This window comes from Euprymna scolopes, chromosome 32 (assembly GCF_053919585.1).
Source record: "Euprymna scolopes isolate OS-2025 chromosome 32, ASM5391958v1, whole genome shotgun sequence".
NCBI classification, from domain to species: domain Eukaryota; kingdom Metazoa; phylum Mollusca; class Cephalopoda; order Sepiida; family Sepiolidae; genus Euprymna; species Euprymna scolopes.
This window is the reverse complement of record NC_136513.1, coordinates 99442282-99467329: the sequence shown is the minus strand read 5'-3', so window position 1 is coordinate 99467329 and position 25048 is coordinate 99442282. Positions and strand designations below refer to the sequence as shown.

At 31.2% G+C, this 25048-nt stretch overlaps 1 protein-coding gene across 1 annotated transcript; it reads left to right on the top strand.

Annotated features, from left to right (window-relative positions):
- The first annotated feature begins 3525 nt into the window (after positions 1 to 3525).
- Positions 3526 to 21295, top strand: LOC145256530 (metalloproteinase inhibitor 1-like). Its single transcript, XM_080115556.1, has 5 exons — positions 3526 to 3809; positions 7017 to 7090; positions 16994 to 17108; positions 19485 to 19606; positions 20949 to 21295. Exons 1-5 carry the CDS (start codon positions 3662 to 3664, stop codon positions 21108 to 21110), a joined length of 621 nt encoding a protein of 206 aa, XP_079971682.1. The 5' UTR covers positions 3526 to 3661; the 3' UTR covers positions 21111 to 21295.
- The last annotated feature ends 3753 nt before the right edge of the window (positions 21296 to 25048 follow it).

Sequence of the window (25048 nt, the reverse complement as noted above, 5' to 3'; positions counted from 1 at the left end):
CAGTCTTGTATTTTGTGAATCACTCGCGGAAAATATTTTGCGTTAGGAATTTAATAAGTTACATGTTGTCTCAATAAGCAACTATAGAAATTTAGATTAAATTTTGCAAACTCATGGGAAATCCGATCATTTAAGAAGGTGGACACTCGTTTTCTATCTTTTCTTCCGGAAATTATGATTGCACATTTTGAGTTTTATTTGTACTCTTAGTTCGACAATTATTTTATTATTCATTTATTTATTTTATTATATATTCTGTCTCTATTTTTAAAATCAATTTATTATTTTTGTATGGAATTATTTATTTGATTTCTTGTAATTGATATGTGCGAAAGTTAGTAACAAAGTTTTTGAAAATTATTAGTTAATGATTCTTTGAATTTGCCGATTAATCTTTGTCGTTGCGTTGATATTCTTTAAACATATATATGTATGTGGTTAGTTGGTTATAGTCTTCCTCATTTATTTTATGAAAAACATCCAATTTAATCCGCTTTTAGGAGAATTTTGTTGTTGTTATTGTTTGTCTTTAAAACGTTCTATCTGTATCTATACTGCAATCAAATTCCATAAGCAAAGCTGCATCTTCTAGCGCTGCCAGTCTGTGAAACACAACACACCGGGCCGGTTACTCGTGTTCTATAACATGGTCGTTTTCAAGGCCATCATAAACAGTATTGTTTTAAACCGTCATTGTAAATAATTACTTCTTTACCAGTGTCAACCTTCACGATTTACATATTGTTCACCAATTTCCTCTTCTAGTGTGACCTCCACGTGTGATAAGCTGCGGCTTTTAAGTAAAGATGATGTGTGATTACTTTTAGAAATTATTATCTTGTTTGTGAAATTATATTATTTAATTACATTTATGGTGTCTTTCTTTAAATACGTAAAGGTGTCTATTGGGTAGTATTTAATACATTTTACAATAAATTCGGTGTATTAGTTTGTCTGTTATAGTAAATAATAAAACAATGCAGTCTATGTTCGATAAATATAAGTAAGCTTGAAGAAATCTGAGTTAACTTTTACAATATTTTTTAAAGGATGAAATAAATTCGTACTGGAGTATAGCATTATTTCATTTATTCACACAAAATATAAACATGAATTTTATTTATATTTATAATATTTACAACAGACGAAATAATTGAGTATAGCATGCTAGTTAGATATGAACATACACACTCACACTTACACACACAGAAGTGTATATATATATATATGTATATATATATATATATATATATATATATATATATATATATATATATATATATATATATATATATATACATACACTTCTGTGTGTGTGTGTGTGTGTGTGTGATAAAAAGTATAAAATCCTAAGAGATAAGTTTTAAAAAAGGAACTAAAGAACAAGGTGCTTTTCGATTAGTCTTCTTTTCTCTCGCTGCAATAATTCTTATTCAATTAACGTTAATATCTGATTATTATCGATGAACAGTACATATTAAATATATATTGTGGCTATACTACTAAAAAAGAAAGAATCCTGTCGCCTTAAATGATACATAGGTTAAAGAAATTGATACCCAAGCCATCAGTGAACATATCACATATGTTCTATGGATATATGTATATTTTTGTGTTAAAATACGTACCAATACGACAACTAAATAAATAAAACCCAGTCATTGAAGTATATGTTCTTATACAGAAGTACTATAACAATTCAGACACTCGGCATTGCTTTTATTCAACTAGTAAGGCAGTTGGAAACAAAAGGTTAAACGGCCAGAATTAGATTATTTACATTTGCGTCACGACGTATGTATTAATAAAGGCTATACAATTGAAAGGAAAGGATGACTTTAAAAAATATCGGCGAAAAAGCGACCCAGTTTAAGGTGAAGATATTAATGTATTTAGCCAATTTTCCGATATTTTTCGTCTGAAAGGTCGAGCTTCAGACGATACTGATCTTGTATAAAGATCCGTCGCCTCTGTCGAAAGTTTTAGGCAGATGTGCAAACATACATACATACATACATACATACATTTATATATTGGTAACTAAAAATTATCGACCCAAACCGAGTAAAATCTTGCCCTATCTCTAAGTACCCTTTATGTAAAATTTCAAATGTTTAGACAAGAAATTGGCTGAGTAATTTGGTAGAGACCGCAGAGGTCAACTTTTTAAAAACTTTGACCTCTAATATGACGCCTTAAATTTATTGTTTTGGGCTCAAATCAAGTTAGTAAGTTAGATCCATAAGGAACCTATATCGAAAATTTAAAGTCTTTACACCCAAAATTGTCGGAGAAGTTGGTAGAGTTCTCAAAAGTCAAATCGTTGAACTTTGACCCCCTAACAGCCATATTTCTGGCCGAAAACAGATCACCTAGATTTTCCCAAATCTCAGTACTCTGTATATTAAATTTAGAGTCTGTAGACTGAAAATTACCAGAGTTATTGCGAAGGAAAATGTACACACACATACACACAGACACACACCACAGAAACAGAGACTCGTTCACTTTTATAGATATACTAGGATTTAAGCTCGCCGTTTTCCGGTTGTTTGGATGTGTGTGTATAGCAAAAAAAAAAAAGTGGTAGTAGAAAGGCAGGCTCGAACCCGTACCGCGAAGGAGGAAAAAAAAAAACGTGGGAAAAACTTGACGTCTTTGTCGTTACGACCATCGCCAAACCGGAAGTGATGTAGGTTTTAATTCAGGCTAGATAATAGAAAGGAGAGGATGACTTTCAAAAATAAAAGATAAATAAAAAAATAAAAAAGCGACCCCCTATAGAAAAGTGCCCAGTTGAAGATGAAGATATTAATGGTTTTAGCAAATTTTTTGATATTTTTCGTCTAAAAGGTCGAACTATAGGTTCTTGTTAGATCCCTGACCAATGAACCTATATCTAAAATTGTAAGTATTTAGACCCAATATTGTCGGAGGAGTTTGGTAGAGTTCTCAATAGTCAAATCGGTGAACTTTGACCTCTTAAAACCCAACTTTCTGGCTGATAACTGATGAAAAAATATTCGCAAATCTCAGTACCCTGTATGTCAAATTTCTAGTCTGTAGACTGAAAATCGACAGAGTTATTGCCTAGGGAAATGTACACATACGGACACACAGGCACACTGACAGACACGTTTAATTTTATAGATACGTAGATATTAGTCCGTTTATTGAAAATCAAAACATATGTTTGCTGATATGTTTTGGCGATTCTTTATATTTTCAAAGATAACATATGGACAAACAACGTGTACTGATATGTTCTCACGATTATTGATCTTGATGTGTGAAATAAAAAAGTCCAGACCAACCACGTCATTAATCATTTATCGAAATTCAAACGCCAAATAAGAATCGTGCAATCTATGAATATAAATTATTGAAAGAAACGATTCAACTCAGTTTCATTTAATAATTATAATCGAACGCGAATCTGTGATAATTTTACATTTTTTCTAAAGATCAATATAAAAACGCATTAAATATATCAATCAAATTATTCGTGGTATTTTACAAGAGAAGCGAACACTCTGAGTTCAGTGTTTCTGCTTAAATAAAATATCTATTAGTTTATTATTCTATAACAGCATAATTATTTTTCGTAATAATAATAATAATAATAATAATAATAATAATAATAATAATAATCAGTTTATTCATGTATATAGAAAATTCATATCGTAACGGCATAATGTTTACAGATATCTTTTTTAGATGTTTGATTCTCGAAATGTTCGTAATGGGACTTGTCTCTACGAACTGTCAAAACGTCCATCTCCAGACACAATACTGCAACAGCGAAGTTGGTAAGTAATACCTACACGACTCATTCATATATCTATCTCGCTTTTTCAAGTTTCATCTTGTCTTTCTCATATAAATTTGTTTATACTTGAAGTAAAATTTATTTACCAGATACATCTTATTTCGAATTTACGCAATCACCTGTATCAGATGTTTCGTTCGTTTTTGTCTAGCTCTAATATAAATTGTATTTTTATTGGTTTGTCAGGCTTCAGTCTGAATAGTATTTTTGTTGGTCTGCTATGATTCAGTAGTAATAATATGTTCAAATATAATTTAAAGCTCGCCCTTGGTCTGTTCAATTATTATATTTTTCCGCGTTTGCTACGCTTTCATTTAAACTAGCCTATGTGCCCGGCATTGCCCGGGTGTTTGGAGTTGTGTGTGCAGCAAAAATCTGGTAGTAGGCAGGCACAAACCCGTGACGCAATGGCGGAAAAGAAAGTAAAAGAAAACCTTATGTTTTACTCCTAATCTATGACGCGATTGAAAGTTCGGGCCTTTAAAATTAGGCATAATCAATCCAACCGATACGCTGGCTTGCAAAAAGGGCTCACAAAAATTGATTCGGTTTTGTAGAAAACTGTCCAGTTGAGGGTGAAGGAATGAATGTTTTTGGAAAATTTTCGATATCTGTCGTCCGAGACATCGAGCTTAAATATGATACAGATGTTTTGTGAAATATACAAACATACATACATACATACATTTAAACAGACAGGTGAGATTTATATTAAAGATGATATTTCTGCTTATGTTCAAATTTATGTGTAAATAGTCTTTTTTTGCTTTTTGCTTCAATTTGAAAAGAACAATGTGCATTTCTATACTGGTATAGTTGTTACTGAATAAAAACAATTACGAGGAACACAATTGAATATTAATGTTAGAGTGAGTGACGGCGGAGTATTATGTGTATTCGTTCATGGGTGGTTTAATTGTATATTACTTTTTTCTCTCATGATTATATACGCTACGATTTCAACAATCCACACTATCCGAAAGTTGAAAGGATTAATATTTTCCACGTATCGACACTCTAAACAAACCGAAATACCTTAAAAAATTGAATGAGACGACGACAGGTGTATCAACATTATAAAATCTCACTGCACGATATTCTGCACGGTTTAAAACCCTTCCTTATAAAGTGCATTTTAATGTATCTGTAACTGCACTTATTTAAATTCTGTTTGCTGATGTAACAGTTGTATATAACTTTTCTTCATCTCGCTATTGTCTTATGCGGTTAATATTTTTCCAAAACTTTAAATCAACCAAAATATAAGATGTCGAAAAAGTCATTGAAGGGTTGTAAATATTTGCTATTTTACCATGATTAGTTTTCTCTATTTTACAGACAATATAGATATGTTACACTATATATGTTACACTATATATGTTACACTATATATGTTACACTATCGATAGCATTGCTTAACCAAAATCAGGAGTCTATTGTTTTGACTCAAAGAGCTTATCGATGACATTTTCATGTAAGAGATTACCTAAGTAACAATACAATTCGAAACATTGCGTGCTGATTTTAAGAGCAAGGAGCTGTACTTGATCTTCCTCGAGCTTTTTCTTACATAGGAGTCACCACTTATCAAGGCCAAGGATCCAGTCGAGGCCACTCGAGGATGAGGGTAAAAAGAGTGTGCGTTAGTCCATAGGACACTATCGTAGTAATCATTAGTAGTGGACATTTTGTAAATGTGATTACTTAAGGAGAACGGCCCATCAAGAACTTGTTTACTTTAGACTTGAAAACTACTATATTGTAGTCACGCGGTAAACGGAAAGGGAGTTCCACAGGTGTGCATTTTCAAAAAAGAAGTTTTGTTTATGGAATCTACGTTTAGGCTTAGGCACAGATAAATATTGGGGGCAAATTATTAATAGTGTTTTAAGCTATACGAGTGTTTCTCTTGACGAGGACCTGTTATAAAAATAACGATAAATCAAAGACAGACTCTCAACGTCTCGTCTGTGAGAAAAATATTGCAGGGAAAAGAAAAAGGCATCCTCTACTAGGCCACAAAGTCTATTTTCAACTCTGTAAAACCAGGATACGTCTTTCTAGCAGCTCCTGCCAAGATGTGGCCACAGTACCCCACCGTTGGACGTGCTGTGCTTTAATATAGGTAGAGAATTGCATCAAAAGTAAGATATCTACTGGATCGACAGAAGGATCCCACCATTTTTCCAGGGATTTTGCCAATGGATTTTATGTAGGTGATGCATTTTAGCTTGATGCTAGATGAGGATAAGAGCCTTGTTGATATAAAGGTTGAATTGGGATAAGTTTAATCTCACTAACACGATATTCTGCACGGTTTAAAACCCTTCCTTATAAAGTGCAGATTGTTTTACACTTGCAGCCTGAAGATTTTCAAACAAGGATACAAATATGCTCTTTAGATGCAAGAATTTATCCGAAATGATCCCAATTTTCTGCAGAAGTTGATTATTTATTTATTTAAATTGATTCATTAACAAAAAGAAATCACGGATTTTTAGGCTCTGAAAATACAAACGTAATTAACCAAAGACAGTTGTATCCTATAAAGTGCATTGTGTGCAGTAACGGAGGAGGATCAAGACGTAAATACTGTCACTGTTACTGGAGAGAGATACCGGACTATTATAACAGTTCCAAAAATATGAGGCGCGGCATATACAGCGGGTGACAATGGAGCGACTCAGGCAATGCTTTGGCGACAATCTCTCGCTATGGAAATGGCAAATGGCAACCACGTTCCTCAAGCTCGACCTTTCCTTGTGGGGATCTTTTGAAAAAGAGTCTATGCTATCAAACTCTAAACCCTGCAATAATTGATGAAAAAGATCAGGAACGAAATAAGGGATTTAAATAAAAATCCAGATATTCTGCAATCCGTAATGAATGATGTTTTGAAAGAGCATAAATACTCGAAGTTGAAAATTGGCAACATTTAAAAAGCAATATTTTCCATAAAAAAGCATTGCTTACATGTTGCATTTAAAAATGCCAATGTTCTATTCAGATTATATTTAAATTACAGAAATATATCATCATGAAAACAGGATCTATTAAAGTTCTAAACCCTTCAATTACTTTTTTGAGAGCCTGTGCCTAAGAAAAGTATAAAGAAACGCCGACAGTAATATCTTTCTTACAAAGGCATTTGAATAAGACACTACACTAATATATTATTTTTTTGCAGTGTTTTATGCAGACAGCCCCTCAGTTATCCCTGACACAGGTCCATACGAAATGAGAGTTAAAACTGTATACAAGGTGAGATGTGTTGCATTGTCATGCGAAAAATATATATTATGCAAATTGTGAGGTGAGAGTGTAGTTTATGTTTAAGATATCATGCTTTTTAACATCAAGCCGTAAATCAAGAAGATATAACAAACAACATTGTGCATTTGTACAATTCCTGGAATGAGTTTTCAATTCGTCTTTTGCTTTCTGTTAATTGTTATTACATATTTCTTCTCATAATCGGTATATGTAATAAACACTTTTTAGAAGATGTGTTATTTAATTTCACACACACACACACACACACACACACACACACACACACACACATATATATATATAAATTAAAGGGCGATTTTCTAAGTAAATAAAAAGGAAAAGTGAGATTCGAGGCGGAGCCAATATTAACCGTCTCTATCGCTTGAAAAAACAATAATAACAAATCTAAATTTATTAGCGGTAAAAATAAACAGTAAAGTCATCTAGGGTTCCTGGCCTAATGGTTAAAGCACCGAACTGTGGAAAACATGGTCCGACGTTCGGTCCCTAGAAACAGTTGAGCTACGCTGACGAGAGGTAATTACCTCGGAACACGCGTGTACGTAGATTACTGTTTTAAAAAATAATAAATAAATAAAAATGTTATATACATCCAAACAATTAAACGGCGACTTTCTAAGTAAATAAAAAAGAAAAATGAACTTCGGGGCGGAGGCAATATTAATCGCATTTATTGTTTGAAAAATAAAAATAACACACACACACACACACACACACACACACACATATATATATATATATATATATATATATATATATATATAAAATAAACAATTACAATTAAATTTACCAAAATGATCCAAGATGGTAAAATTAAAGTATATTATAAATATCAAAGAATTAATATTTATAAAGTTATCTCACCCAGATGTAAAAGCTCGATAACACCAAATAGGATATAGAGCTTATAGTACAAGCAAACAGTTAATAAAACATGTTAAAACACTTTGAAAAAGAGTTAAAAACATATTTAATCTGAAAATGAAACACTAGATAAGTGGATAGTCATTAATACGCGGAGTTTCGAATAAATACTTTCCTTCTCATCAGAGGGTAGGGATTAGCAAAATGCGGGATCGGATTTTGTATGCAAAAGTATTTGATGAAACAACAAGTAAGACAAAGATCTTATTGATAACAAAAAAGTGAACAGAGGGAATATGGTGAAGAAAAAGGTGATTAAACGTGAATTGATAGTTCGGTGGAAGATAAATAATCCAATGGCGGTAAAATCCAGATATATAACTTCAAGAAAGTAAACTGAATTTCCATTTGCACAAGTAAAATCCAAGGAAATCCCGTAATTGGAAGATGGTCCAAAATAATCCAAAGGTAGAAATCCTTGAGAAACTTCACAAAAATGTGTACAGGGGAAAAAGGAAAAAATTCCAATAATATTAATAAAAGAAAAATAAGATATGCTTTCCACTCTACTGCCGAGACATAAATATAAATAAGAATTATCAGGGAAGAAGAAGAGGAGAAGAAAAAAATTAAATGTTGATAGAATTAAATATAAAATAGAAAAACAAATGTCAAAATGACCCAGAAAGGAAATGTTAAAAGGCGCGAAAACAATATATAGGGAAAAATAATATAGGTCAACTGAAATGTACAGGTCATCACTTAAGAATGTCAGCAAGAGGTGTTAGAAGATACTAAATGGAAAATAAATAAATTATTAAAGAAATAGAAAATAAATAATAAATAAACAATAAATAAAATATAAAATATAAAATAAAAAATAAAAAGTATTTAAGGGGAGAGGATGACTGGTATCTGCAAATTCAGGAAAAAGCCAGAAAGAAAGTAAATAAATGCATATAGTAAAATATAAGTAAATATACATACAAGATATGAACGTGTAGGTAGATTGATATATTAGATAGATAGGAAAGTTTAAAGAATAAAGCAGAAAATGCAGATAAAAACCGGCCATGCAAAGAAGAAATAAAGAATTAAAATAAAGGATTATTAAATTATAAAGTATTAAGAAGTATGTAGAAAAAACGATAAAGTTAAAGAAAATAAAATATGTATCTATATAAAAGGTAAAAGTAATAACTATGTAATTTCAAAATTGCCATAATTAAATTTGGACATATGTTTACAGAAAGATCAGTTCATTTTTAGAATTTATTATATTGTTACTTTGAGGGGGTACACTTATAGTTATAGCTTCGGTTGTGCAGAAGGGACATGACTTAGAGCCTGGAGTATAAGACTTAACTTTTTTATGATAGTCCATTTGATTGAGAAGGGGGTATTGTTAGAGTTCAGTTTTTTAATTAAAGTGGTTACAGAAGTTTCTTAGTTATTATTAGAATTATGGTTGTTAACAGAAGAAATGTGGTTTGATATTCTTTTCTTAATAAATGTTGAAGTAGCGCCGATATATGTATGTACTTTATTAAAAGCTCGTGATCTGGTATTAATATTAATTTTCTGATTTGTATTAGTTCAATGGTTTGGTGTTTGTTCATAGTGTTCAACAAATGGTGGGACAATGTCTGTATGAGGACTATTTTGGAGGGGATAATGAGTGTTGTTAGTGTTAGGATGTCTGTTAGGAGAATATTATTATTATTATTATTATTATTATTATTATTATTATTATTATTATTATTATTATTATCATTACTAGTTGTATGATTGTAGATAGAGGGGCTGCTCGAGTGGTGTAATGAACTATTTAAACGCAGAGACTGGTAATGAACCAGTCAACATTACCACAGCTTCAACGACTAAATGAGTGTTTTTTTTTTAGTTTTTTTTCTCTTTCCACCTGAATGCCTACTATGTCAATTCTTTTTATTTTTCTCCTCGCTGCTATTTTTTATTTATTTTTTTACGGCTGGGGATTGATCAATACGCTCTTCACCCGTTCTTGAGATTCCCTGCTATACCGTGCCTTTGAGTCAACACGTGAGGCAGCCTTCCTTGCCTCAGGATTTACATGATACTTACTTTTTATTATTTCAGCATTTTTCTGCTAATATTCTTTTTGCTCAGATAATACCTTGACTTTGTTTTTTTCATAGTCTATATTTCTCTGAACTTTTTTACTACGTGCTGACTTTGGCATTTTTTATTAAATGTAAACATATAACACTTATGTGTATCTTACTATAATATCACTTATCTTATAGCAAGACGACTCTCGTAGAATTGAGATACTGCCCCGTCACCAATAGTTAAAGTGTGGAACGGTATATACACCAATAGTGTAGTTGTTATCTTTATATGAAGTCCTAATCAGTGACAATGTGAGGTTACTTGGTTAATTTATTGTAGTTTATTTTAGAAAACTTACTTGTTTTTATTAGTAGATTGCGTATAGTAGCCACAATATCTAGTTATTTTTGGGGCTAGGGCTTGGATTTTAATTCTTTTTGGTCAGCTTCCAGTGAGTTCTTAGAAGATGACTTTCTTGCAGTTTCTTTTGCGGTTAATTTAACTTATTTCCTTTGGCGTTTGGTGAGTTCTTAGAAGAACTGGTCTGATCTACTTTTCTTAGCGAGCGAAGAGATTCAGCTGCATTTAACAATGGTTGCTATAGTGTATTTTTGCGCATGCGTGAGAATTTCAAGTTTCCTCCTTATTTTTCAATAGTTTGACAGTAGTCATGTGCCTTTCTGCCAAGAGCGACAGACGTCAGTGTTAGCCGTGATCGTCTAGAGGTTAGGACCCCACGTTGTGGCCGTGCTAACCTAGGTTCGAATCCTGGTCACAGCATTGACATTTTGTACATATTTTACAGTCCAAAATCTGAAGAATTATTTGTTTTTATAACATTGTTTTTTGACGTCGTACTTGCTGATAGGTTACTCTTATAACAATTTGGATCAACTGAGATAAAGATTTCGTGGTTTCATTAACGCTGGTGGGTTACTGTTTAAAGAAAAAACCTTAACGTTCACCTCAAATATTCAGCGTCCAAGAAATATAGGCCACTGGCAAACTGGAACGTCTGTGAGTATCCGGTGTATTATTTGGAGCTGTCCCTTTTGAGAGAAGTTCCGTGTTCGAAGTGGTCTGTCTACATTGGGTATATAGTGTTTAAAACTTGTTATTACACGTAATCTTATTTAATTATGGAGTTAGCTAAAAAGCGATGGATCACTGCACTTCTCCGTGTAAAGAGCAGTCGATTTATGCTTGAACTGTTGTCAGAGACCGTTCGTACACCGAGATACATCGTTTCAACAGAAAGAAGAAAGCAGAAGAAGAAAGAAGAAAGAAGAACAATTGGTCATTTTTGTACCCTTTTTTTTGCTCTCTTTTGACATTTTAACCGACGTTCTGACACTCGCTGGATTCGTAAGACGCTTTTCTGTAAGAATATGTGCTTTTTGAAACTTATAAGTTGATTTTAGTTGAGATTTGGATAGTTTTGTTTTGTAGGCGTATATAGGCGTGTACGGGCCATCCCTATATAGAGAGTGCTACCTCCTCTCTGATATATATATATATATATATATATATATATATATATATATAAATGTCAATTTGGTTCGTTACAAACGAATAAAACTATATTTCTACGTTACCAATTTATTTGAAATTTTCAGACAACCCATCTTTAGAGTCGAGGTATGTTTTTATGTGATTAAAATAAATTTACGTCGTGAATTATTAAAATATTAAATAAAATAAATATATTTTTTTAACAGTTACTGCGAATCTGTTCTGTTGATAAAACTGAACTTCCGGTTCGATTCATTTCACAGCCACGAATTGACGAAAGATTTCATTTTCTGTTAACTCGATAAGTAAAAAAAAAAACAAAAAAAACAAAACATAATTCATTTGTTTATCTTCCAAATTTTTTAATTTACACATCTTTTCTTTATTATATAAGGCCAAAAAAAGTTTTCACTTGCTATGCTAAAACAAAGTTTTTTTGTTTTTTATTTTTTTAATTTCAAAATATGTTGCACCATTATTGTGATGTTTAATTTGCAGTATATTTCAATTTAACTTTTATTATAAAAAGTTTGAATTTATGATTTGTTTCCTGCAAAAAAATACCCTCTCTGAAAAAAAAACAGGCAAAACTAGCTGATAAAATGTGTAAGGCTTCTGGGGAGCTAACCGCTTCAATATAATTCCAGAAACATATAGTGAGAAAACACGGAACATTTTATATATTGAATATACTCTATTTATAATTTTTTTATTGTAGGATTCTCCTGATCTCACGGGTTTTTTTTAAATCTCAGTTGACAACATTGCATCACTAAAAAAAACACTACAGGCTTAATGTAAATAGAATGTGTTTACAATATCGGTAAATTTTCAATGAGTTTAATTACATGATTATTGATAATGTAACCATGTGATTAAAATTAAATTTAAATTAACCACACGTGGTCGCTTGATAGGTACACACAAAATGAATGCCGACGCTCAAAGTGTATACACATTTTGACTCCTCCCTCTACTTAAAAATTCACCAAAACTCAGGAAATTAACGAATTTTAATGAAAATTGCAGTATTTTTCAAATACTGATCGCAGAATATAATAAACTAATTATTTTTACTTAACTCTTAGTGAAAATGTTTTATTTTGTTTAAACAAAAAATACCTTTACTAAAATTATGGTTTTCAGTAGTAAATAAAAAACGCAAGGACCAAGGTTTCATAAAAAAAACAAAAGAAAAAACAAACAACGTGGTTTAAAAAAAAGGTTCCAAACTTCGAACTTTACAGGTAAATTTCTAAAAAACACTACTTTTTTGTTTTAAATTTGAATATATTACTTATTGACCTTTTATCTCCAATTTGTGATATATAAAACTTTGGTGTGTAAATTAATTATTTACTTTTTACTAGACACTTGAAAATGGGGGGCGTGAATTAAAAAACGTATGTCTAAAATATTATATTCGGTTTATTGGAAAGAGCATAAAATTTCACATTGACCCTGAAAATATCGTATAAATAGAATCAATAGAAAAATTTTGATAGATTTTTAAAGTTTAAAAATTGAAAAATATTGCGTTCGTAAAATTCATTACTGTTTTTAAAAAAATATTTCTATTACTTTTATAACAACTTTAATAGTTTATTTTGGAAGTATAATCAATAAAGAAAATAAACAACCCATTTTTAAAAGAGAAATTACGAGATTTTTTCATATTTTATTCGCAGTTTCGTGATAGGGGTGTAAAAAATTCCTACAAAAATTCTGATACATCTACTAGATTGGAGTGTTTATTCATTGTAAACGTTCCCGACAACCTATAAATGGCGACATTTCCAATGTGAATGGTAAGCTGAACTTCTGTAAAAAATAACAAAAAGGTATACCAAACTGACTTTTTCGTTTAAAAATGGAATTATTTCCCTTTCGTTATTAACTTTTTTATTTTTTATTTTTTTTTAATAAATATTTTGTGTTTTATATACATAAAGTACAATTGTTGAATGTTACTGTTTTGATTATATTCGTTTGAGGGGGGCGCAATTAAAAAATTAACAAAGATTAAAACGAAACGAAATTTAAGTTTCCGTTCCATTTTTACAACAACCGTAAAACAGTGGATACTCAGCAAGTTTTATCGTAATTTATAAGCATATTGAAACACTAAATCAACATTTTATTTATTTTTCTGCATAATTAATGATGGAAGTATTTTTCTGTTTATTTTCTTAACATCTGTTAAAAAAATAAATAATTTATACATTCTCTTGAAAAAAAGAATCAAACTTTTCTCTACTTTCACATGTGTTCCATTTTAACAAACTGAGCCACAGCAACACGTGGCCGGGTACAGCTAGTATATATATATATATATATATATATATATAATCTACAAACCCCTCACTTAATGTTTTATCTACCTCTTAATATATATCGGATTTGGACTCATGGAATAAATATGATTTGGTCTTCGGGTAAAATTGAGAACAAATTAGATCTAGACAAATCTAAGACGACCAAATCTTTTATATATTCGGATGCGCAAATAAGTAAATGTGCAGTAAAAAAACTGAAGAAATCTACCCTTTTGTACTGCTCAGAAACGTGGGTCATGTACCGTTGTCACCTGCTATTACTGCATGCCCTCGTGATAATTAAAAACTTTTAAAATAACTAATATATTTTGGGTACTATAATAAATAGAGAATGGGATCTTTAATAATATGAAAATTACAAAAATTAACATATTATATAAAGTATATAAATTTATTATGTATACTATCAATAAAAGTGCAATACAAACAAAATGTATACAGACTTAATTTAGTCACTTCATCGTTATTATTAAAAGAATAAACAGGCCATTGAGGCAAGTATTCTATGATTAATATGGCGAGTTATATCAATTAATAAGCATTAGAAAATTAAAGTTTCACTCTTAGAGCATAAAAAGCGTAAAGAATTCACCATAATTTTATGATCAAAATTCACACACAAGCTTCTTTTTATTTTATTCTCTTAACGTGTGTATAGATGAATCGCGAAAGACTTCAATAATTACTGATCTTACGTTCTTCACAAAAATACGTTTAACACGTTAAAAAATATAAACCTTATCACCGACCTCTGAATTCACTGCCTGCTTTTAGAATAATTACATAAGATATATATATATATATATATATATATATATATATATATATATATATATATATATATATAAAGAAAGAAACTGTGTGTACGTTTAGGTTCCTATTTCATAGGGTCCGATAACCTGAACATATCTGTTACTACTATCAGACAAAGGAAGTTTATATGTCTGACACTGTTCTTAGATCTTAGATATGTTTTGTGCAGAAATTCCTCGGATTAATATCGTAAATCGAAAAGTGTCCGACTTTCAAGATTAACGTTCTTTCTTTTAAATAAAAAAGAAGACTTCCTATATAGGAATATTTTACGTTCAACAGCCAAGGCAAAAAATAAAATCTCAGCAAATCATTTCCTCTTTAAAAAAGATTATTAGTCATCTGAAGATGTAGCTCAGTATTACAATATTCGACTACGGATCAAGACACCATTTGTTCAAGACCGGGTGTACTTTACAATTTTATAATTATTTTTTTCTTATTAGTCGTTGCAAATCATTTTTCGATATTTTAAAACTAAGAATTATTTCACAGTCATACTTCCAAGACATTAATCATCAAGTCCAATTATCAGCTTATAATTAAAAAAAAAAAAAACACAGACTGAATATGATGGACAACATTATCAGAATTAATTTTTCTATTTTTCTATATTTTGCGAATAAGTCAACCGGGCAAATAATTTGTAGTAATATATAATGATATATAGAGGATTGATTCTATAAGAATACATACGCAAGCTGCATAAATTAAATAATTATATTAAAACATATTGGCCGAGCAGAAAACGGCGGGTGGCTAGCTTATATTAGTCCTCCGCGAAAGAGCAGGAAACAAAATGTTTTAAATAATAATAATAGAATAAGAATAACAAAGACTTTCGCTGGCGAGGACTACTATGGACCGTAACCAGTTATACAATCCTTTTGAAATTTTCATCTGTCTTTTTCTCGATATGTATTGAACATTTCTTAATGTAACCTTTATGAAATATGTTCCTCATTAAATTTTAAAGATTTTCTATTCTGAAAGAAGTTTAAAAAAATAATCTAAAAATGTTATTTTAAAGTTTTTTGTTAAAAAAAATCAGATTTTCTCATTATTCAGTCATGTATTACAAAGAGGGAGTTGCAAAAATGAGTTTTGGTATGAGGAGAAATGCAAACTGAAACAGAGAGAATATTCAGACCTGTAAAATTACAAAGAGGGGGTTGCAAAAATGTGTTGTAGTGTGAAGAGAAATACAAACTGAAACAAGAGAATATTCAGACCAGTAATAATACAAAGAGGGGGTTGCAAAAATGTGTTGTAGTGTGAGGAGAAATACAAACTGGAATACAGAAAAGGAGAGTTTTAAAATAGAATCTTAAAAAGACCAGATACAAGTTAGAAAAGCATTGAATAAAAAGGACCTTGGATTTATTTATTGTAATGTACATTTTGTTTCAATTTAAAAACATTATCTTTCTTCTATCAATTAACGATATATATATATAAAATTTTCAATGATTTTTTTTTAATTACATTTTTCTTTTATATCAGTATTGTTTTAATCATGTCAATTTTTTAAATTTTTTTAACAACATAACATGTTGTGATACAATATATTTGTTTACACTACATTTTAAATTTCTACATATTGATGAAGTAGGAAATACCGAGACAGCAAGGATATTCCACGAGAGAGTTTCTTAGAAAATGTGTTTTTAGAGTAGAAAAGTATCTGTCGTTTGGGTACTATAACTCAAGGGAGCATCCTTCTTCTTGTTATAGGTATATACGCTGCGAAGTTTGGAGAGCACTAAGTTCAGCGGATCACAATCGTGTGACCAAATAGATAACAATATCAAGGATGCAACATTACAGAGATATGATTGAGATAAACATAATTAGTATGAGAACTGTTAAGTGATAAACTATATTAAACAGATCAGAAAAACAGCAATGGCTCATACACGAATGTGGCAAAATACTCGTCTATTATTCGTTTATTATAAATTATTTCATTTTAGTTGGTTCGTTTGTTTGAGTTAATCAATTCAATAATTCATATATAGGACGGGGCATATAAATAACCCGTCAAAGGAAAAGACGAAATAAATCCAACCAGCTCGGAAATTAAATCATTCCAGGCAGAGGTCAGAAAATCAATAATACTTTGCATCATTTAAACTAGGTCTTTCCATATCAGATGGTCATAATTTTTACTTAAGAATATGAGCGAATTTTAAATTTAATTTTAAATATAAGTTCGGAATATATAATTCTCCTTTTTAAAATAATTATTTTTCAGGGAAAACTTCCGTTGCAGAGGATTAAGCAAGGCGACTGGGTAAAGATGGCGACGAATTTGGATTATAAAAATTTGAGTCACAAAATTCTATTGGAAAATGATATGGTCGTTTTCGGTAAATAGCAAATAAATACAATTTATTTTCCTCTTCGAAAATATTTTTTAAAAATTCACGTAGAAATATCAAAATCAGAAAAAAATTAAAAATATGATATAAAGTTAATTTATTTCTTTATTATTTGTTTGAATATATATTTTAGGGATTTTTATGCATATTAATGTCTCTTCCTCTCTCTTTCTCCCCCTCTCTCTCTAATAAATATATATATATATATATATATATTTATTTAAAGGGTGTCCACAAAATCTGGCTACATAATCTACACGGTGTCTACAAAGTCTGACTACATAATCTACACAGTGTCCACAAAGTCTGGCTGCATAATCTACACGGTGCCCACAAAGTCTGGCTGCATAATCTACACGGTGTCCACAAAGTCGGGATACATAATCTACACGATGTCCACAAAGTCTGGCTGCATAACCTACATGGTGCCCACAAGTCTGGCTGGATAATCTACTCGGTGTCTATAAAGTCTGTCTATATAATCTACACAGTGTCCACAAAGTCTGGTTGCATAATCTACACGGTGCCCACAAAGTCAGGATACATAATCTACATGGTGTCCACAAAGTCTGGTTGCATAATCTACACGGTGCCCACAAAGTCAGGATACATAATCTACATGGTGTCCACAAAGTCTGGTTGCATAATCTACACGGTGCCCACAAAGTCGGGATATATAATCTACACAGTGTCCACAAAGTCTGGCTGCATAATCTACACGGTGTCTACAAAGTCTGGCTGCATAATCTAAACGGTGCCAACAAAGTCTGGTTGCATAATCTACACGGTGCTCACAAAGTCTAACTGCATAATCTACACGGTACCCACAAAGTCTGGCTATATAATCTACACGGTGCCCACAAAGTGTGGCTGCATAATCTACACGGTGCCCACAAAGTGTGGCTGCATAATGTAGCCAGATTTTGTGGACACCCTGTATATATATATATATATATATATATATATATATATATATATATATATATATATATATATATTGTCTGTCAATGGATAGGATTAGGTGCTTAAATGGGCATTATAATGTGTTTAAATTTTTATGCATATTTTCATCGGAAAGAGCACTCCGAATATCCACAATAATTTACAACGAAATAACGAATTCTGAAATAATTACGTCTTTGAATTTTACCAGGTTTCCAAATAGTTGATCACTCTACGATAATTATGCGAAACCCATCCTACATTCTAACATAATTTTACTTCATTTTATCGTTAGTATTTTTTTAGATTGTTAACATCTATCTCCCCATAAAGTAGAAGCAGACATAAAATGTTTATTATTATCCAAACTGAAAAATGATTTTCCATTAGATTACTTAAATGTTGTATGATTCGAGTCAGAAATACAAAGTTTATTCGTTTTTTTGTGGATTTAGTTTCGTATTTAATTATCATTGGTAATTACATTCACCACCGAAACTATTTTAAATAATCACAATAACGTATCCAGGACAGATTGTCTTCGAAGATACATTATTTTCGTGTTTCTAGAAAGAAATATCGAATGTAGAAATTAATTTTCGATTATTTTACATGTTTGATCATAACTAATTCAAGAAACGGAACATTTTAAAAAGTTTAATTAACTTTTAATTTAATAATTATGGAACGTTGTTCTGACTAACAGGAAATTAAACGCCTTGCAGCTCATACATATGTCAGTAGTTTTTATCTCTCCATGCTTTGCTAGTGATTATTTCTTTTCTCATTTACCGTTTTGATACAAGATTGGTTCTCTTAGCGAGTTTTTTAATAGCTGCCAATGAACATGTATCAATGTTATTAAAGATAAATATATACGACTCATTCTTAAAGTTGCAAGGAGGAGTTAAGGAAAACGGATCCACAGGTATAAAATATGTTTTCAAATGAACGCGAGAAGAAAAAAGTCATATTTTATATTAGCGAAGTTTTATCTCTCAAACATTATTCTGTTTGCAAAGGAACTTATTTTAAAATTAATTACACTTTGATATACAATATTGATCAAACTTATGTTAAACTTTTTCTCGTTATGTTTATCGAACGAAATAATGGTTTATTCGAGTGAGGTTATAATATTTTTGGTCGAAAGTTCTGGTAAGTAAAGAAAGTTGTTTTTTTCGCCAAAATGACAGAATAATGCAGAAAATATGAATTATGCTGTAATAATTTTAGAATTAAATTAATCAAGCAAGCACGTTAATATTTTAAATTAATAACCGAAGGCATAAATTACCAGGAATTGCAATGTACATGATATTAGATAAAACATGCAAGTTCCTTTTTGGTAAGTAATAAAGTTTGCGCTTCATAGAAAATACGTGCCTTTTATAATTTCTCATCTCGTACATATTTTGGCAGGTCAAATAAAAGATGGAAAAGTTTATGCTGTGGAATGTATACGATTTTATCCGTATAAATGGTTGAGAGCAGACCAGAAAAGGGGGTTGGCTAGTAAATACAGGCGCGGTTGTGATTGCATCGTAAGTATCGCAGATGTTACCATATTTAATTGAATACATTTTCCATAATAAATAATGATGATTTCAATAATTTATGATTTTCAAAACCACATGTACATTATTAGTTTTATGGTTCACTTTTTAAGAAAATATGATTTTCCTTAAAATGACTCAACCTAGTCCCAAGTAGTTGAACCCTAATAGCGCCTTGAAGTTCAATCATCAGTTCGCACGTTACTAAGAATGCAATACAGTTTCAGTTATCCTCTCTCGCAATATAATCACAACTATGCACATTATAGATTATTATAGTAACAACTACATAATAAATAACCTCCATTATTCATTCGTGTTAAATAATTACGTAATAACGCCTCCTCATTAGTCGCATATGAGGAAACAACAGGATCCACTTGAATATGAACACGTACACACACACACACACACACACATATATATATATATATATATACATATATATATATATATATGGTTTCACATCTACAAAAACTAGTGTTTAATGCTTTTGCAATTACGAGTGACATTTGAATCAAAACAATCACAGACCACACATGTCATTTATTTTCTTATTATTTGACTGAACATATTGCTTGGTCATTTGCCATCTGTCAGTAACTGTCCAAAATCATTCCGCATCAGATTCGTGAAAATCAAAGCAACGGAAAGCGCCATAACGCCATATCGGACGAAGATCAACAGTATAGTTCCAGTAGCGGCAGAGAAATATCTCCAGGCTCTGAACTCCTCCGGACAGATTTGATAGCACTCAACCCGTTCTCAAAATACGGGACAACATGCACAAATAGGATTATGTACTAGACGTCCATTCCCCCTTGCATCGCTGACGTTCAAACAATTGAACATACCCTAACGGGGTGTTATTTCAGCGAGAAATGGTCCCATGACAATCGATGTCGAGATGGTGATGAATTTTGCATTATAGACCCAAGTGATCTCGTAACGGCGATTTTACTCGAGATCCTTGATCTCGTGATCTGCAGTAAGAGTAGTAATTTTTGAAGAGGTTTTGTTCGGTTGTTTTTCTACGTTGTCTGGCAGGATAAGTAAAGAGCTGATTTTGTTGTATTGTTATTATATATTGATTTTATTCAATATTTTAAAGTTTATAAATATGTCTAATAGGTTTGTACACGTATTAAATGCTAATTTATTCTAATTGCGTCGATTAAATTTAATCTCTATGCGCAATTATTATTTTGTATTTACTCTTTATATTAGTGGTTAATTATTTATGCTGTCATTGTTAGTTATTCTGAGAGATATTGTTTTCTTATATGTGAGCCGACTGGAAAAAAATGTGTCTTTTTTTCTCTTTTTGCAGAGTGAAATAGGCCCGAGTTTTGATGATCAAACTTGCGAATATCTATATTCATTCATGATGAAGAAAGCGGGAAAATGTACCTGGAAAAGAACGAGACATTTCCGGATATGTGAAGCGTTTTTTAAGTGGGTGAAATCTAACGATCCTGAACACGCTAAATAAGATTAATTATTGTGGTTAATATACTTACTTATTCATGATTTTTGACCTGCGATAAAAATGGGAAGCTCACTTTGGAAAATGACGAATTTTTATATTGTTAACTATAATGAGCATCGACTGGAGTGGATATTTCATGTAAACGTATATAATATAAAATCACAATAAAAGTAAATGATCTGCTTCAATGTATTTCACACACACACACACACACACACACACACACACACACACATATATATATATATATATAGTTGTGTGTGTGTGTGTGTGTGTACGAGTGGACGTGTCTGTGTGTCTGTGTGTGTACACTTCCCTACGCAATATGTTAATTTTAAGTCTACAGACTCGAAATTTTATATACGGGATACTGAGATTTGGGAAAATCTTTGTGTTTGCATGTATATATATATATATATATATATATATACATATCTCTCTCTCTCTCTATATATATATATATATATGTACATACATACATACATACATAGAAACCATCCGATTAAAACCATCCAATTAAAACTATCCAATTACTACCAAATGAGCTAGAGAATAAAGAGCAACAACTGTAAAAATGAGATAAAACATATAATTGCATAGTAAAATATTCTATTTTAAGAAAATCCTTATTAAAGGTCCAAATTATAGAGAATCTAAATGCCTTAATTATACTAAAGGAATTATAAAAGACACCCAAGCACTAAATGTCTTTATAATGTTAACAGCAAATAAATATCAACTACGTTTGATGCATGAAAAAATAATATACTTGAATTTTCAATAAAAAAACTAAAACGAAGAAAAAAATTAAACCCTCTAAAAAACTAATCCTGATCTTTAAAATTCAAAAAATTCTTAATGGACTTAACATACTTTAAGATATATTTATAATAGTTCTCATTGGTAAAGGTGCAAATAATATAGCGTCTATATGTAAAAATATTATATACAACTGTTATTGTTAGAACTAGGAAATATAGGTAATGTTTCAGACACCTATAAATAATAATTTACACAGCCTTATTCTGATTAATAGCAATTTTAGTAGAACTAAAGTTAGAATAAAAAACTGAAAAAACTTCCATATATGTAGTGGATACCTAAGAAAAGTTAACGCTAGGTTCAAAATAAATCTATATCTTAAGTATTTAAATTAATTATATATCAAATTAATAATTTCTACCAGAAAAATCAATTTTTAGTGATATAGATCTATGTTGGATGGTACATAATTCGCACTCACTAAAACACAAATTCTAGAATAAAACATAATCTATAGTTAAAATGTAATACAAAGAACTTATAAAAAATTAAACAATTTTGTAGATCTAGTTTTTGAAGGTAGTAAAGGTAAATATATAGATTTGCATATATATATATGCTGTCACAAACAAAAATTATATATTAAAAACATATAATTTTTATGATTGTAAGATTTATTGATGACCTTATATATATAAACGCGATGACGAGGAATTTGAAAAACAGAAGCATCTCATATATCCAAAGGAATTACATGAACATTGATGAAGAATACTGGGGTATACTTCATGCACGTGTATTATTTTATGTCGAAACGAAACGTGATCCAATCAGTGTAATTATACAACATGGTTGCGTGATTTATATGAGAAGAAAGAAAAGATTGTTGGTTCACCTGCATCAATATTTCTTCTTCGGTAAATGTCCTTTTATCATGTGGGCGATCCTGCTGATAAACCTTCTTACAAAAACATGAAAAGAATTGTGAACATAGACGAGCACAAGCTACATTTTTAGATTTAGATATAAAAAGTGAGGATGGATTATTTCATAAAATATTTGATAAAAAAACACTCTTCCCTCTTAAACAACAATATATAAAAACAGGAAATCCAAAACTATATTAATAATGTATAATATGTTTTATTAAAATATGTGTATATATATAAATATTTTTACATTTTATGTATTTTTAATAAATAAATAAAGTAAATATATATATATATATATATATATATATATATATATATATATATATAGATTAGCTGCACCCTGCCACGGGTTGCTGTAGCTCAATTTGGTGTAATGAAAAAATCTAATAGAAAGAGAAAATGTATATTTCTCATATTGTGAGTAAAGTAAATTACCCCAAAAGTGTAAAAAAAAAAAAAAAAGAAAATGGAAAAAAACGGTACTCTTGCAGAATCTGACCGGATTATTAGGAATTTCCATTAATCATGGCTTCGGCTTTACCAGCATTCACTGGATTAAGCCGAACATTGCTAAAATGTTGGAATGGTTAATCGATTTTTTTGTGTTGTTTTGTAATCAAAACTTACTTTTCAATTAATATTTTGGTGAGGGGGTTACTATACACAGATTCGAAAAGTTGTCCCAAAACAAATAAATGTAAGCAAAGATACGGTAAGTTACGTTTCTACATAACTGGATAATTTGTTAGTGTTTTTGTTTAAGGTAAAAGGTTTAATCAGCTCGGAAAACCACACAGTGTTTATCAATGTATTTGAAAAAGACAAATGTTGAATATGTTAAGTTTGGGAAAATAAGTAAAAAAAATAAAAAAAATATATACATAACAGTCTAAGAAAACCACCGAATATATGTGCCCGTGACATAGGCTGATATATTTCTGACAGCATATTGTATACTTTTATAGTTTACACTCAATTTCCAAACCAACGTAATAAACAGTGTCCGCCACCATTTGTATTTTTCAAATACACCGATAAACACTGCTTTTCGAGTCGACTAAACGTTACATTAAATCACAAATTACATGCTATCATAAAAAATATTTGACACTTCAAAAGCATGTGGACCCGGTCTCATCCCAGCTGTGTTATTAAAAAAGTGCTCCGCCGAAGTAGCTTCAGTTCTCACCAAACTTTACAACAAATGCCGTAATGAATCTTGCTTTCCGGACTGTTGGAAAACTGCTTCTGTGGTACCAGTATTCAAGAATTCTGACGAAAGAATAAACCCATTAAATTATCGCCCCATTAGCCTCCCCCCATTTTTTGACAAATATTTGAAACCTTTTTTTTTTCTTTTTTTTTTTAAATTACATTTTTACCCCAAACAAGGCAAATTGCCACTTTGGTGTAGGGGGCCACTATCAGGGGCAACAACTACTGGGGTATTATGTAGGGATTTGGGCAGCAAGATGTCGGTTCACGTTACACTTGAACTTCTGCACGTCAGTACTGTTGGGGAAGCAGGGACCTGGAATGGAATTCCAGAGTCTAGCGGTTCTGGGGAAGAAACTATTGGAGTAAAAAGATGTTTTACATCTAGGGATCTCTACAGTGTGGGGGTGGGATTTAGCAGCCTGTCGGGTTTGTCGAGGGTGCTCACGTCGTGGGAGCACAAGTGATTGCAGTTCGTCAGAGCATTCACCACTAAAATACTTGTAGAAAAGGCAGAGGGATGCAACATTTCGTCGATGGGACAGAGGCTGAAGCTTAGATGCCAGTTCAGGGCCTATCAGGTTTGCGACTCTCTTTTGAACCTTGTCAAGGAGCGAAAGACTAGTAGCAGATGCACCAGCCCAGATGTGGCAGCAATACTCCATACATGGGCGAATGGTGGCCTTATAGAGGTACAGGATACTTTCGGGTGTTAGTAGACCTTAATTAATCATGCTCTAGTCCATCACCTTACAGATGCTAAACTTCTGACTGACCAACAATATGGATTTAGACAAGCCCGTTCCACAGCAGACATCCTAATTGTAATCTCTAAACGTATATACCATTCACTGGACAAAGCGGGGGAGGGCAAAGCGGTAACTCTAGATATATCTAAGGCTTTTGACAGGGTATGTCATGAGTGTCTCCTCAGGAAAACTAGATACGGTATCACTGGTAGAATACTTAACATAATTAAATCCTTCTTTGATAAGAGAAAAATCAAGGTTGTCCTCGACAGTCGTACATCTA